Source organism: Parus major, chromosome 4A, assembly GCF_001522545.3.
Source record: "Parus major isolate Abel chromosome 4A, Parus_major1.1, whole genome shotgun sequence".
NCBI classification, from domain to species: domain Eukaryota; kingdom Metazoa; phylum Chordata; class Aves; order Passeriformes; family Paridae; genus Parus; species Parus major.
The window spans coordinates 925,795-940,020 of NC_031772.1; the positions used below are offsets into that span (position 1 = coordinate 925,795).

The window sequence follows — 14,226 nt, forward strand, 5'->3', positions numbered from 1 at the left end:
AGCACCCCAAAGCTGGGCAGGGCTGGCACACACCCCCAGCACTGAGCACCCCAAAGCTGGGCAGGGCTGGCACACACCCCCAGCCAGGGAATGCCTCCATCCTCCCAGCCACAGCAGCACCGCTGCAGCAGCAAACAGCCCCTCGTGCAAAACACAAACTGGAGCCAGAGCAGGGTCCCTGACGTACCTGCTGCATCGTGGAGGTGCCAGCCATGGTGTCACCCACCTGTGCCCCGGGAGCAGGAGGCAGAGCCAGCAGCTGGGACATGTCCCCACGGCTGGTCCCTGCCATGCCCTGGCCGGGCTCTGGAGCCAGCAGTGCCTGGGGAGCAGCTCCAGCCCCGGGAGGAAGGGACAGCTTCCCCTGCCACGCGCTGGGAAGGAGCAGGGTGAGGGCTTGCCACTCACACACACTGGCACGGAAACCACCGAGTTCTGCTTAAAGCACTTCAGGAAAAGTATACACAAGGATTTCCTGAGTGTCCACAGGAAGCACGGTGTGTGTGAAGCCCCAGAGCAGAGGAGAAGCCAAACCCAGGTGCACCGGAGGGTTCACATCCCCCAGCCCCTTTGTTCACCTGCAGCATCACCCACACAGGTGAGCGATGGCAGGGCAGCAGTGACACTGTAACCCACCGTGCACCCCTCCACAGTCTCACAGGCTCCCACACTCACAGCACTTCCCTCGCCACTGCCTCAATTCCCACGGCATCACACCTTCCCACAGCCACACCAGAAGCTGCAAGGCTTCGCTCCACATCTCTTCTCCACCCCCCAGAAGCCAGCACACACCAGACACCTGCAGCAGGAGGTGTTGGATGAACTCAGCAATTAAAAGCTCTCACTTTGACGAGCCCAGCCCGGGCCCTGGCCGGGTCCTTAATAGATTGCTACGTCTTAATAACAGCTCTCAACAGAGACTTAGAGGCAGATTTAGGGAATAACTGCCAGGCTTTTGGGAAAATTATAAAGTATGCAGATTAGCAGGGAGAGGATTTAGATGACTTTTTCCAACTGCCTTTCATGAAAAAATTTAATTCTGATGGCAAAAAAATAAAAGGAAATATTACTTGGATGCAATTCAAGCAGCTGCCTCGTTGGGTTCTATAAAGCCTGCAGTCCACAGAGCTGGTACAGGCAAAAGCCAGAGTTTCTCCTGCCACAAGGATTATCCAAGAAAACAAACAATTGCATTCCCCTCACAGGCACTTTCTCACCCCCCTGGGCCGGAGGTGTTTGTGTGAGCACTGGGAGAGGCAGAGCTGTCTGCAGGGACCAGCAGAGTCAGGTTGGGCACAGTGTGGGGACAGTGCCAGGGAAGCCACACTGCATGGCCCCACCAAGCCTGGAGGATCTGGGGATGCCGGCAGGTGACACAGACCCAGCTGCTCTCCCGTGTCCCTGCGAGCCAGAAGAGCTCCCAGCAGCTGGCAGACACTGCAGGGGGACACTGCAGACACCAGCAGCTGAGAAGGGATGGAGCACAGCCACTATCCTGCCTGCATCTGCTGAGGACCAGCCCAGGGATGCAATGTTTCAACAGTTCAGAGCTCCTGTTCACTCCCCCAGTGCCCAACCAAGCCCATCAGCAGGGCATCCGAAGCACATCCCTCCTGAAGCAGCTCAGCTGGAAGACAGCAGCCAGAGAGTCAGCCAGAAATCACAGGAGACAAAGAGGAGGCAAGAGAGGTTGTTCTGCCAGGAGCATCCCTCGGGCTGGCAGCTGCCTGCCCGTCCTGCCTCTGCCCACGCTTGGCAGGGCAAAGGGCTGCTGCTGCTGCTGCTGCTGCTGCACCTTCTCGTGCCAGGAGAAGCTCACACATGAATGTGTTCTGTCAAATGCTTTGATGCAACCCAGCCTTCCCATGCTTGCACCTCTTATAAAGCCCACGTACTGCCAGAAGCAGCAGCTCTGAAATCAAGGCATTGAGGGGGATAATGGATATTTTCTTGCATTCTGAAAAAGCCCAACTATGCACCCATGGTCACCTGAGGCTCGGAGTTTCACTATTCATTTCTCTCTGAGGAGGTAAGAATGGGTATGATTTGAAGGCATCAGGCCAGGAGTAAAAATGCCCATGGATGCAATTAAAAACCCAACATATTGATGACTTGAAGCTGTGGGAGCATTACATAGAGGTGGCAGAATTACATCTGCAGCCCACAGCAGTCCCCAAATTCTCTGCCTGAGTTCAGGCAACTGTCCCCACATGCCTCTTCACCCTTCTCCCACAGAAATGTCCCTGTGGAGCACAACTGCTCCCACCCTCCCCACGGCCTGGGAACCCACCACAGCACCCACATGGACTGGATAAAAGCTGCAAACCTGGGTAACAATTAGCAAGCCTGGGTAAAAATTAATGGAGTTAGACTGAGTTCAACAGGAGAGGTGAACCTGTGCTCTGCAGTCACCGCTGACAAGGAGCCACTTCAAGAGGAATATTTCTAGGGCAGCTGCAAACAGAGTGTTTAATTATATCCCCCATATGGAAAGCAAATGTCTGTGCTACCTTCTGGCCCTGTTTCCAGAAAAAAAAAAAAAAGCAGCAGAAGGAAAACTAAAAAACCACCACCATTTGATTTACTACAGTTCCAGAAAGCAGCAAAACCAGAACTAACTAGTAAAAAAACATTTCCTTTCATGTTTGCTGAAGATAACTTTAAGCCACAAAGTAAACACAAATAACTCATAGAAAACAGATCTAATAAAAACCACAGGCATTTGAAAAAAAATAAAGTCATCTGCTAAACCCAGAGATTATACAGTACAAGTACAAAGCTCAAACATTTGAATGAAATCACAGCTTATATTAAATATATGCAAAAGAAAGATTAAATCACATTACTTGGCTTCAATCTCATGAGTACTTTAAAGTCTAATTGCTCCTGTATTGTTCCATTTATCATAAAAGTAGTAGAGAAGGCGACCTGATTTACAAAAAGAGCTTGCAAAAATAACAGCACCTCCCAAAACAGCCTGTTCTAGCTCCTGTTTCACTTAGCCTCAGAAGAACAAAGGAAAACACATCCACAATTTTAAAAAGCCTCCATAAATTTACTGTAACCTCCCCAAAACATCCATCAGCCTCGGGAAGCTGCTCAGCCCATCAGCCTCACTGCCCAACCGATATATTTTTAATTGAGATTTCTTCTTGCCAATTCCCCTATGGCTCTCTGTCCTTAGTCACTCCTTTGAGGGCACAAGCCATGCTCTGAGAACACCCTTCATAATTCAGCAGCTCTGACTGTGCTTACCCACACCGACCACATATTCAGGCAGATCTCCTGATTCAGAGAGAGAACTCCATCCATCAGGATCGACCCCACCACTGTCCCTGTGCCTGATGAAAGGGTCAATAACACGCACAGACCTTGGAAAAAACAAACAGCCAGCACTGGATCTGCAATGCTGAGAGCTCATAGGTCCAAGAGGAAGGGCTGAAGGCACACACTGCCCCATCTCATCTCCCACTGGACGGGACTTGGCTGCTCACTCCTCAGCAGGATGGGAAGGCTGGCACCTTGGGAAAACACAAGGTTGAAATTTAAACCACTATCCCTTCTCCTGTGCTGAGGCTGAAGCTGCCACTGATATTTCAGCCAGGGACAAAACATGAGCAGCAGGGAGTGACCGCTGGGTTAAGCCAGCTCCAGCCAAGGCTGGGGGCAGCAGGGGCAACCCCGAGAGCCCCCAGACCCAAAGAAAAGGCAAGAGCAAGGAGGAGCCACGGGAAAAGGGCCAGAACCTGGGGGGTTTTACACCACAGCCTGCCTGTGATGGGGCTCAACACCCAGACCTCAGCCCTGGGGATGGTAAAGCAGCACATGAGGAGCTCTAGCATCACTGAACCAGACCACACCACCCTTAATGCAAGTGCAAGGGCAGCCAAGCACGGGGTGCCAGCCAGAGCCCAGCCCCATGTCCCCAGGACCTGCAGCCTCACCACATGGCCTGACAGGGAGATCACCTTCAGCAAGGACAGCGGGTGGGGAACAGCAGAGCCCAACCAGGCTGCATTTCCTGGAAAAACCGACTTGGCCAACAAAGCCACTGATAAAAGCAGAGAGAGACATGCCTGGGTGGAGAGAACAGGGGAAAAGGCTACTTGAAGGATTTCACAAGGGTGGAGAGAGGAAATACAAGAGTTTTTCCCCTAGATAATAAATTTAAAGAGAGCCCAGCCCTATCCTGGACTTGAGGAGTGCCATGGACAGGGGTGACAGCTGAAAAGACCTTTTTTTGGCACAGATTTTGTTTTTCCTTCTGGAGGCAGTCAACCCTCAAACCAGGCAGTACTGCATCTTCCCAGCAAATGTGCCACCATGGCTGCAACCCCAGCTTCTGCTCAGCAGCACTTGTCCAAAGCTGGGCTCATGAGTGATGCAGAAAGCCAAGGCCAGACGGGATCCACTGGGGCAGCACCACTTTAGTGCTGCTGTTCTGTGAAACTCTGCTGCTCCTGCTCACACACAACCACCGACCTTCACAAGTTTTCAGCATCTCAGTTCTTTTTTCCCCCTGTCCTGTTGGCAGCCAGGGTTATGAAACCATTGCTCATCTTGAAATACAGGCAGCAGATCTTTATTTTTGGCAGTCCAAAAGAAAAGTTCGACCAGCATGCCACCAGCATATAAAACTCGGGCTCATAGGAACACTTCAGGCTGGAGAACAGAAAAAGGACTTTGAATAAGAGCCAAATGTTTTGCAGAGGTCACAAAGCAAATACAACGAGGTTTTCCTGTCTTCAAAACTCTTCCTCCCTCCTCTCCCCGGCTCAAGCTGTGCACATATGTCTGTTCATCAGCAGCTATTTTAGCAGGGCAGCAAGCTCTCCAGAGCAGTGATTTGGCCTGGCAAAAATTAAAATAAGAGCAAAATGGAAAAAACCTCCCAGTTTGCAATTGTCAGTGCTTGCATCACCCAGCAGAGCTATAATTTGTTGGTTTTCCCGTTGTTTTCTGGTCCTCTGAAAGCCTGAGCTCTTCAGTTATGGAAGCAAAAAACCCCTAAATGCTATGGTATGCATCCCAGCTCGGCCAGACATTACTCTAACCTCTGCCACCTACAAACATTTTGCCTCTTTTTAAGTTTTCCCAGCATTTCAGAGCCAGGCTGCCAGCTGACTGGCGAGAAGCCCATTTCCCAGAGCAGTTTCTCCCCTTTCCCCTGGGAAGCAAGCCTGCCTGGCTGTCCACACTGCAGGGGCAGAGGCTGCAGGCTGCCCAGCCAGACCTCACCACCGCACCCAGGAGCCAGGGCTGGCAGCCAGGGCTGCCCAGCCTCCAGGGAAGCTGTCCTAAATCCCAAAGAGCCAGCAGGAGGGAGGGGAGGGCAGGTCCAGCCTGCTGGGACTCCCCGAGTCCTGCACCAGCATCCCGGGGTGCCCTCAACCCCACAATGGGTACCCGAGGTCAGAGCACCTCCCCACGCTCCTCACCCGGGTCAGATCAACTTTTCCAACTCCAAAACCATTAAAAGCTGTGGTTTTCTTTCAGACAAGCGTTTCCACAGAAGCACCAGGAGACAAAAGGTAGGAGTCACCTACTTCACCCCTTGCTCCACAGGACCCAGACCACACTGGGAACATCTTTGTCTCTGGGTACAATAATGACCAACAGATTCATCCTTGGGGCTTGCAGGCACAGCCATAGCAGGATATCAGTGAAATCCACCCAGTCAGGAGAGAAATCCTCACCATGTGGCCTAGAACTGTTTATCTCCAGGAAATCCTTTGGCTCCTGCTCCAGCCGGGCTGGGGAAGGCAGCAGAGGCTGAGTGAGCCCCACACCGAGCGCTGCCCAGCACAGCAGCCAGGAAAGCTGCAAGGACACAGGAGCTGAGGTTTCACTGGCCCTGGCACATCAGGCCTGGAGCTTGGGGGTTTCTCTGTGGTCCCAGCTCCATCAGCTGCAGAGCTGGAGAACAGGACAGCATCCCATCAGTCTCTTTCCCTAGCCAGGCACCGAGACAAGGGCATCCCTGCTCTCACCATCACCAACACAAGCTCCTTCACCCTAGGTCTGCTCTCTCTGCCTGCTCCCCACCCTGCACCTACTGCAATGGTACCTGGCCAGTGGGAAGTGCCTCCAGTGAACTGCCCTAGCAGAAACCAGCCCGTGGAAATTCCCTGCTCCACAATATCAATGTGGCTGATACAGGACAACAGCCCTCTGGGCATCACAGCTCATTTTACTGCACTCCCTCCCTGAGCAAACAATGTAAGAAATGGTGAGCTGGAAGGAAGGAGGAAAAAACAAAAAGAATAAAAACCTTCCACAGCTCAGACTGAACAGAAGTGGCATGCAAAACACCACCCAAAGCAAACAAAAAAATGTATTAATACTGCATTTCAAGGCTGGCTTTGCAGCCTCCCCGAGTGCAGTCTGAGTCCCTACAGATAGCAGCTGCTTGGCTTTGTATGAATGCTGGGGAGGAATTACACAGAAATCATAATAAAAGATGGAAGGGCTGCTCACAAAAGTGGATTTTTTTTTTCCCCCTGCATTTAATTTCCCGGCAGTGAGATTTATTTTTATTTTTTTCCCCTCTTAAGCCAATTGAGACTCCAGCAACAGAGCACAGCGTCGCTGCAGTCAAGCAGTATTTAATTTGTATTACTGCTGAAGAGATCTTGGATGGCAGTACCAAAGAAGCGCTTCAAATTGTCTGCTCTTGCCTGTTGCACATCTTACTCAGCTTTTCTAGGTCCTTTACAGCACAAGAAATAGAGGATCCCTCTGGTTTGCAAATCGGTGCCTTTGCCACAACACTGCAAACAAATTACACTGACCGAGTGAGCGATGTCTGTGTCCCACTTCAATCATCTCACACAATCTTGTTAAGGTGTACAGCACACTTTAAGACATGCCAGATGAAAAGATTCTTTGGAAACATACAGCAAGGAATTACCAAGCTCTCCACAAGCAAGTCTGGAGTCCCTCACCTATAGATCCTGAAAATTCAGCTGAGAACAAGTGCAAAAAGCCTGCAGCAAAGCATTACTCAGCAAAGGCCACAATGGAGTTTAACAGGAATCCTGTTCAAGATGGCAAACAAAAAAAAAAAGCAGCCTGATTTAAGAGCAAAATATCCAGCTAGAACAGCCTGGAAGGGGCTCACCCCTCCTTCTGCTGCAGGAGGAAAACAAAAAGCTCTTTACAAACAACTGGATCATGCACTAAGCTTTCATTAAGGAGGGCAGGACAAATGTCTCTGAAGCGCTATCAATTAGGCTGGACGGCCAGAGGAGACAGGCTTTTAGACTAAATGGCCTTCAGCTGGAATTCCATCCCCAGCAACACAACCCAGGTTTGGGGAAAAAAAGCCACTGCAGTCAGCAGGATGCAACAGGTGCCCACAGGAGTGGACAAAGTGCAGATCATGTGCAGAAGAGGTTGCATAAGGAGCTAAACATTTTAGAGCATTGGTTCTGATCAGCATCTGTTGCAGCAAGGACCCCCATGAGAGCATGGAAAATGATGGAGGGGACCAGAAGGAAAACCTAGGACAGCTCTGTTCCTACCTGGGAGCCTCAGCTCCTCTCCCACCCCACTGTCCCACGTACAGCTCTGTACCAAATGCACTCTGCAACCATCAGAGTGCTGCCCTGTGCCAGTCACTGCCCAGCAGCTCCCTGCGCTTTGGCCAAGCCTGAGAAAGAGCCCATAACCAAAAATAAATATATATATTTTAATGCATCTCTATATATTGCTTATATGCATATTTAATGTGCATATATTGCATGCATGTATATTTAATGCATATATATCTATTGAAGTCACTGCAGCCTCTGGGAAAAACAGGCTTTTCCTGACCCAGCAGCCGTGCTGCTGCCAAGCAGGAGCCAGATGAGGGCAGGACCTTTTAAAACAGGGAAGTTTCACTATTTCCCCAGGCTACAAGTTAGTAAATCAAGCTTTAAAGCAGCTTGCCACTCACTGCCATCCCCTGCAGCGCACGGGCAGCAGAGCATCGCCCTCCTCCCACTGAGGGTTAAGGCACTCCAGGGAACAGCTCCCTGCTCAAGACTTGGAGTCAAGTTTACTGCAAAAAAGCAAAATCCTGACTGCCCAAATCAAACATTGCCAGTTCAGGCAAACCCAGGGAACGAGCCACTGGAGGAGTGCTGGATAATTCAAGGCAGTTCAGCAACTGCAGCGGGGGCTGCTCCTGGGGCCAGCCGATGGAAAGGGTGCAGGGAGCCTCAGGGGAGCCAAAGCACACGAGATCATTGTACAATTATTTCAATAATAATACCAGAAATGGCTTACAGTCATCAGCAAGGTGAGCAGCACCTTGTCACCTATCTGGAAGGAGCAGCACACCCCTCGGACTGGCAGCGTGTCCCTGGGGCAGGACAGGCTCTGGGCAGAGCCCATTTCTGTGTGTCCTTCAGGCACATCCATCCCAGCAGGGCTCACCAAACACAGCCCCAGCTGCTGGACACCAGCCCTGCCTGCATGGTCCCCACAAGCTGGAGACAGCTGCAAGTACCCAGGCAAACAAGGGAAAGCACCAAAAAACCCCACCACTGAACCTCAGTATTGCTTTGTATTTGAAGTAGGAAAAAAAAACCATCTTGTCCACTTGTAAGAGGTGAGGGAGCTGGCAGGGGCAGAGCTGCAGATGTGTGCCAGGCTCTCCTGGCTGCCACAGCATCACCCCTGGGGCTCCAAGCTGGCTCAGGATACAGGTGTGCTGCCTGGGGAGAGCACAGGCAGGTCAAGTCCACAGCACCCTGTGTAGCACTGGCAAAACCTGCTCAGGAAAAACCAGCCCATCCTTCCCAGGCCTCAGAAAACACAGGAATATTTCCAACATCAGCAGAGAGAAGCAGATTTCAGTCTAGATGCAGAGGTGAGGCATTTCCCAAGATAACCTCAGGATAACCTGTCCTGGCACAGGGCACGAGCTGCCCTCTCCCCTGGGCAGGGGACACATTTGGGCACAAAGGCACCACAGTGAGCACCAGAGCCATGCAGGAAACCCTCCCTGCTGCTCTCCAGCCTCAGCACCTGCCTCCCACACAGTAAATACAGGAAACTCCCCCGAACAACCACCCCAGTAAATGAGTTAACAGCACACTCACTCACCCTGTGTCCAAGCTGCTTGGAAAATTCCCCTTCCCTGCTGGGTGACTCCCTCCCCCTGCAATGCCAGCTCCTCTGGCAGGCACATCCTGGCACAGAGACCTTCCCCCACCGGGCCAGTCCAGCATTTCCTCAGCAAAGATGGGGGGTTGAGATCTCCAAGGGAACACGGTCCCACAGTGCAAGGAATTACACATCTGGGATAAGAGAGGCAAGAATGGTGCCATGGGAGGAGGATGCTCCTCATAGGGACCAAACCTGCATTGCTGAAAACATCATCACTGGACAACAACTCCTTTGGGTGTGAGGGTTTCACCTGACTTACACCATGAACACTCTCCACCAGCTTAGGAGTTAGTTAAAAGCAAATAAATCTCTCTGCTAGAGACAGCTACAGCCAGAAAACAGCAGTTTTAATCAGAAAGGAAACCCATAAACCAAAGGCAACAGGATGAAATTAAAGGCAAAGCTGAAAAGCTTGTTATTAATAGATGTCCTGTTTGCTTTTACAAATTTTATTATTAAAAGCAAATTGCCATGCCTTCAGCTGCAGCTCCAGCTATGAACCTTTCCCACACAGCCCAGACAATCATCATTACTCTTACCAAAATACCAGCTAGGGACAAAAGTGGTATGGAGGGGAGCACAAAATACAGCCAAGACTCATTATTCTCCACAGAAAAGTTTCAGCATACCACAGGTTTAATTAGAAGCATCACTTATCATTAATGTTTGACCGGTGCTTTCCAGCCCTCCCCACAGGGATTTCCAACTTCCCCAAACTTTAACTGCACCCATGAACGCTCCCACATAGCTCTTTATCCCAGGCCAAGTTTTTTGCTTGATTCTTATTTATTTTTAGCCAAATGGCTGAGCTATTTCTAGGAATAAGGCTACAGCTAGGAGACATTGAAGAGGAAATGGTTACAGGAATCTGAGAAACTCCTGTGCCCCCATTTTCCAGGGAAGGGGCAATAAGGGATTGCAACCCTAAGCTTTTCTGCAGTTCCAGCTTCCCTGTTTGAGCCTCCTGTCTCTGTGGTCAAGCTGCCGTGTGGCTGCTACAGGGGAACTGGCATTCACACATGGAATGCTGCTAGCACGCTAAACACATCTTGCAAAATAAAATTCCAGCAACTTCCATGAAAAATTCAAGTGGCTCCATTAAAATACATATATAAATATGTAATATTATATGTAATATTATGTATATGTAATATGTAATATTAAAATACTCTTTGGAAGTGTGGGGTTTCTCCAAGCAGAACTGCCAGCTGGTGTCACAGACACCCCAGCCCCAACCTTTCCTTGCAGGTTTTTGTCACATCAATGAAGAACATTTCCTGCAGAAGCTGGCAGCCAGGTAAAAGGTACCTGATGTACAGCCTCACTCTCCAGGTGTTAACATGGCTGGACTGGGGGGAAAGACAATTCTTACAGCTTCCAACTCCTAAGTGTAATCATCTTTATTACTAGAACAGGAACAGCAATCACACACTAATGTTTGTTCACACTCTGTGGAAAAAAAACCAACAAAACAAGTGTGAAAGAAAATCACAGATGTGCTCTGATTCCAGAAATAGATTTTATTACACACTTGCTGCACAGCCTGAAGATGGGAGTGTAAATCAGCATCCTCCCCTGCAGCCTTGGACACCTCCCACGAGCCATACTCCAGCATCCCCCCGAGCTGGGCAGGGAGCAGCCCCACACTGCCCAGGACACCCAGGGGCTCTCCCCCTCTGCCCTTCTCACCTATTCCCCAGTGCCAGGGGGGATTTACTTCCCACCTGAGAAGTGACTTTGGGCCCTTTCCCATTCTCAGAGGGGAATCTTCCTGCAGAGCTCCAGGTGGGACCTGCCCCATAGAGCCCCATAACCAAGCTGGGGATGCCCCCACTGCTGGCACAGGGGAGAGGAATGCAGACCCCAGGAGAGGAGCAGCAAGAGAACATCACTGCAGCCCAGGACAAGGCACAGAGCCACTCAGGTCCAGCCCAGGGACAACCACTGCACACCCAGCTAAGAGACACCTTCTTCCCCCAGCACCAAGCAAACAGTGCTGAGAACCAGCAGCTCACACCGAGCCCTGAGCTCACCAAACTCCAGGGATCTACCAGGGCACAGGCTGCAAAGAGGATCAGGCCCCAAGGTATTTAATTAAACTGGAATAACACAAATAAGGTCCTATTGTTACACGCTGCACAAACACTCAGAAGAATTTTGCTCCCACTTACAGAATGTTTGCTGTTTTCTTACTTGTCCTAGGTGAAGACAGAGAAGCAGAGTGAGGAACTGCACTGACTGCAGAGGCAGGAGACCCAGGACAGAGCACACGACAGGGAGCACCAGCCCAGGGGCTCAGCCAGCACCAGGCACCCCAAGAGGAGGGAGAGCACCCCGGGGTGCTTCACCCACCATCCCCAGCCTTCCTGCACCGTCAGCAGGGCCACAGCTCCCAGGCCTCACTTCCAGACCAGCCGTAAACAAAAGCCAACTGGGAGGAAAACTGAAAAAAATCAGCAACTTCTCTTTTTGCATGTCTCACTTCTCCCTCCCACCATCCCGATGGGCAGGGGCCCCGCAGCGCTGGGGTGCAGAGCTGTGGCCAGGGGTGCAGCTTTCTGCACGCTCCCAGGGACACGGGGAGTAACATGTGAGAGAAAGCACATCGTGTCTTCAGTGCACAGCACAGGGACAGCACTGCCCAGAGGGTCGGGAAGTGGACAGTGCTCACCCCAGCCCTGTGAGGAGCCCAGCACAGCAGAGTGACCCCAAGCCTCCCCAGACACCCACACACTTCCCCACTCCGCTCCCGCATCCTCCCCACAGCAGCCGTACGAGCAGCAGGAGACTAAAAATAAGACTCCAGTGCTAGAATCTGTTTCCAAAAAAGAATTAAAGTTATATTTCAAGTTGGCAGTATCTCCTAAAAGTGGATTAACCATGGCAATTCAATCCCACCTCCCCGCAGTGATCCCAGCCCCACTCTTCTTTTGACAGGGATTATTTCGGTGGTGCAAATCAAAGTTCAGAATCCAATTTGTTTCTGCAGAGCATCAGTCTGTACCCCTGGGTAGCTAAGCAGACCCACACACGCCACTCTATCCTTCTTGCTTTTTCTACCATCCCATTTCACACCCTATCCAGGACAGAGTTCATAGGAGGGGAAAAACAGAGCCATAAACAGTCATGCTGATAGGGCAGGTCACATCCATTGTGCCTAAGCTGTGAGTTACAATTGAAAAGAGGATTTTTAACATCTGTTGGTATTTACGAGCCTCAGGCAGAGACCACACAGTGGAGAGGTTACAACGTTTGACTGAGTAGCCCTATGGGATCTTAAGTGTCAGAAAATCTGCAGCCTTTAGTAACTGCAGTGAATTTCTGCACTGCCACAAGATGAGCATCCCTTGAAGGCCAGCAGCACCCACGCAGGATGAGGGCAGGACAGCACCTCGGGGACAGTTCCACAGAGATTGGCACAGGTTGTCCTCTCCTCCCACGGAGCAGGAGGGACAGGACTGACCCGAGCCTCTTGTGGCACCTGCAGGGCTGGGACAGGGCAGAGCTGCGGCAGCACGGCAGGAGCTGCTCCATCAGCCAAAGGCTGATACAGGGGGACCCGTGCCACTGGCACCAGATTGATAACAAACAGCTCCTTGCTGCTGAAACGCTGCTTACAAAGCCAGGAGGTGCAAACCATGTGTAAACCCCGCACCAACACTGCGGATGACCTGGCACTCTGTCCTGCTCCTTGAACAGAGCTGCTCCTCTCGCCAGAAAAGCACCTCTACCCTCCCACACCGGGCTGCACCAGCTCAGCCCTGCACAGAGCGTGCAGAAATACCCGGCTTGTGCTCGGGATGCTTTTTCTCCACCTCAAAGGCCAGGACATGCCAGCAGCACCGAAGGTCCCCTCCCCACGCCGAGGGGCTGCGAGAGGTGACACAGACTGTGCGGGACCCCCGGGCAGGGCAGGGACCCCTCCTCGGAGCGAGGATGCAGAGCCCAGCCAGGCCCTGCAGGTACCTGCTCACAGACACCTCAAGGAGCTTTTAACTCAACTCACTGGAGATGCCTCAAACCACAAACGCCTCTCGACACGACTGGGTGAAAACTCTGCTAGGGTGGGTGGGGTAGGAAACACTTAGGGCAGAGCTAAACTCCAAGCGCATCAAAGGCAGAAAATCAGGGCACTGAGTTTCCATCTGATCTGTGTGTCCCCGAGGCTGCAAAACAATGGTTGCGGTAGGTGTGTTCTCCACAGGGCTAACCCGGAGCCTGCAACAGAAACACAGCCCACAAACGGAAAATCAACCCGAAATCAACCCATTTCCTCCCCCCGCAGAGCTACCTCCAGACTTAGAAAGCACATTTAGAGTCCCTTGTGCTGCAAGGCTGCGAAATCTGGCAGGAATATCTCGCTCCAAAGCACAAGTGAGTGCGAGAGCGCGGCTCGGGCCTTGCGGGCAGAGCCCATTATTATCCCGGCAGGTAAGCGGCTGGAGCCCGGGGCAGGGCTCCGGAGCCTGCCCGGGAGCCGGGGCTGTGCCCACCGCACACAGCACCGCCCCAACTCCGCTAACTTTGCTAACTACGCACTGCGCAATCGGTGACACTGCTGAATCAACAGCAGCGCCCCAAAACACGGAAAAACGCCGCTTTCCCCACTGTTCGCTGTGGAACAGGAAAAAATGAGGAATTACGGGGCTCAGGCCAAGCAGTGAGGTCACGGCGAGATGTCCCAGTGGTTATGTGGCAGCGGGAAGGGACCGGGACCGGGATGGGTCTGGCGGCGCCCCGCATCCCGCCCAGGGCAGGAAGAGCCACGCGGTCCGGGGAGCGCTGCCGGCCCGGGGGAGTCACCTCCGGCGGCTCCGGGAGGCAAAACCGAGCTCTGGGCTCCGGCAGCAAAGGCAACTTCAGGAGGGCTCGGAGGGAGCCGCCGCTGCGGGCCCGGAGCCGCACCCCGCGGGCAGGGGGCTGCGCCCCGCGCCGAGCCCCGCGGAGAACAGCCCCGGCACAAGGCACGGAGACCGACACAGCCAACTTTTCCCCGCCCGCCGCCCCGGCCCCGCACTCACCAGGCGGCTGAGGCTGCGGCGGAGCATCGCGGCGGCGCCCGGCCCCGCC

At 52.3% G+C, this 14,226-nt stretch overlaps 1 protein-coding gene across 5 annotated transcripts in view; it reads right to left on the reverse strand.

Annotated features, from left to right (window-relative positions):
• The window catches only part of ATP11C (ATPase phospholipid transporting 11C), a 52,271-nt gene extending 38,051 nt beyond the window's left edge, over positions 1-14,220 (reverse strand). For 2 of the 5 annotated variants that reach the window (XM_015626549.3, XM_015626551.3), the window contains exon 1: positions 3,256-3,336. In XM_015626549.3, the coding sequence (XP_015482035.1) occupies positions 3,256-3,312 (57 nt within the window). In that variant the 5' untranslated portion in view covers positions 3,313-3,336. Of the gene's footprint in view, positions 1-3,255; positions 3,339-14,177 lie in introns of those variants that run through there. The other 3 variants (XM_015626552.1, XM_015626548.3, XM_015626553.3) reach the window with 3 other exon arrangements.
• Positions 14,221-14,226: the final 6 nt, after the last annotated feature.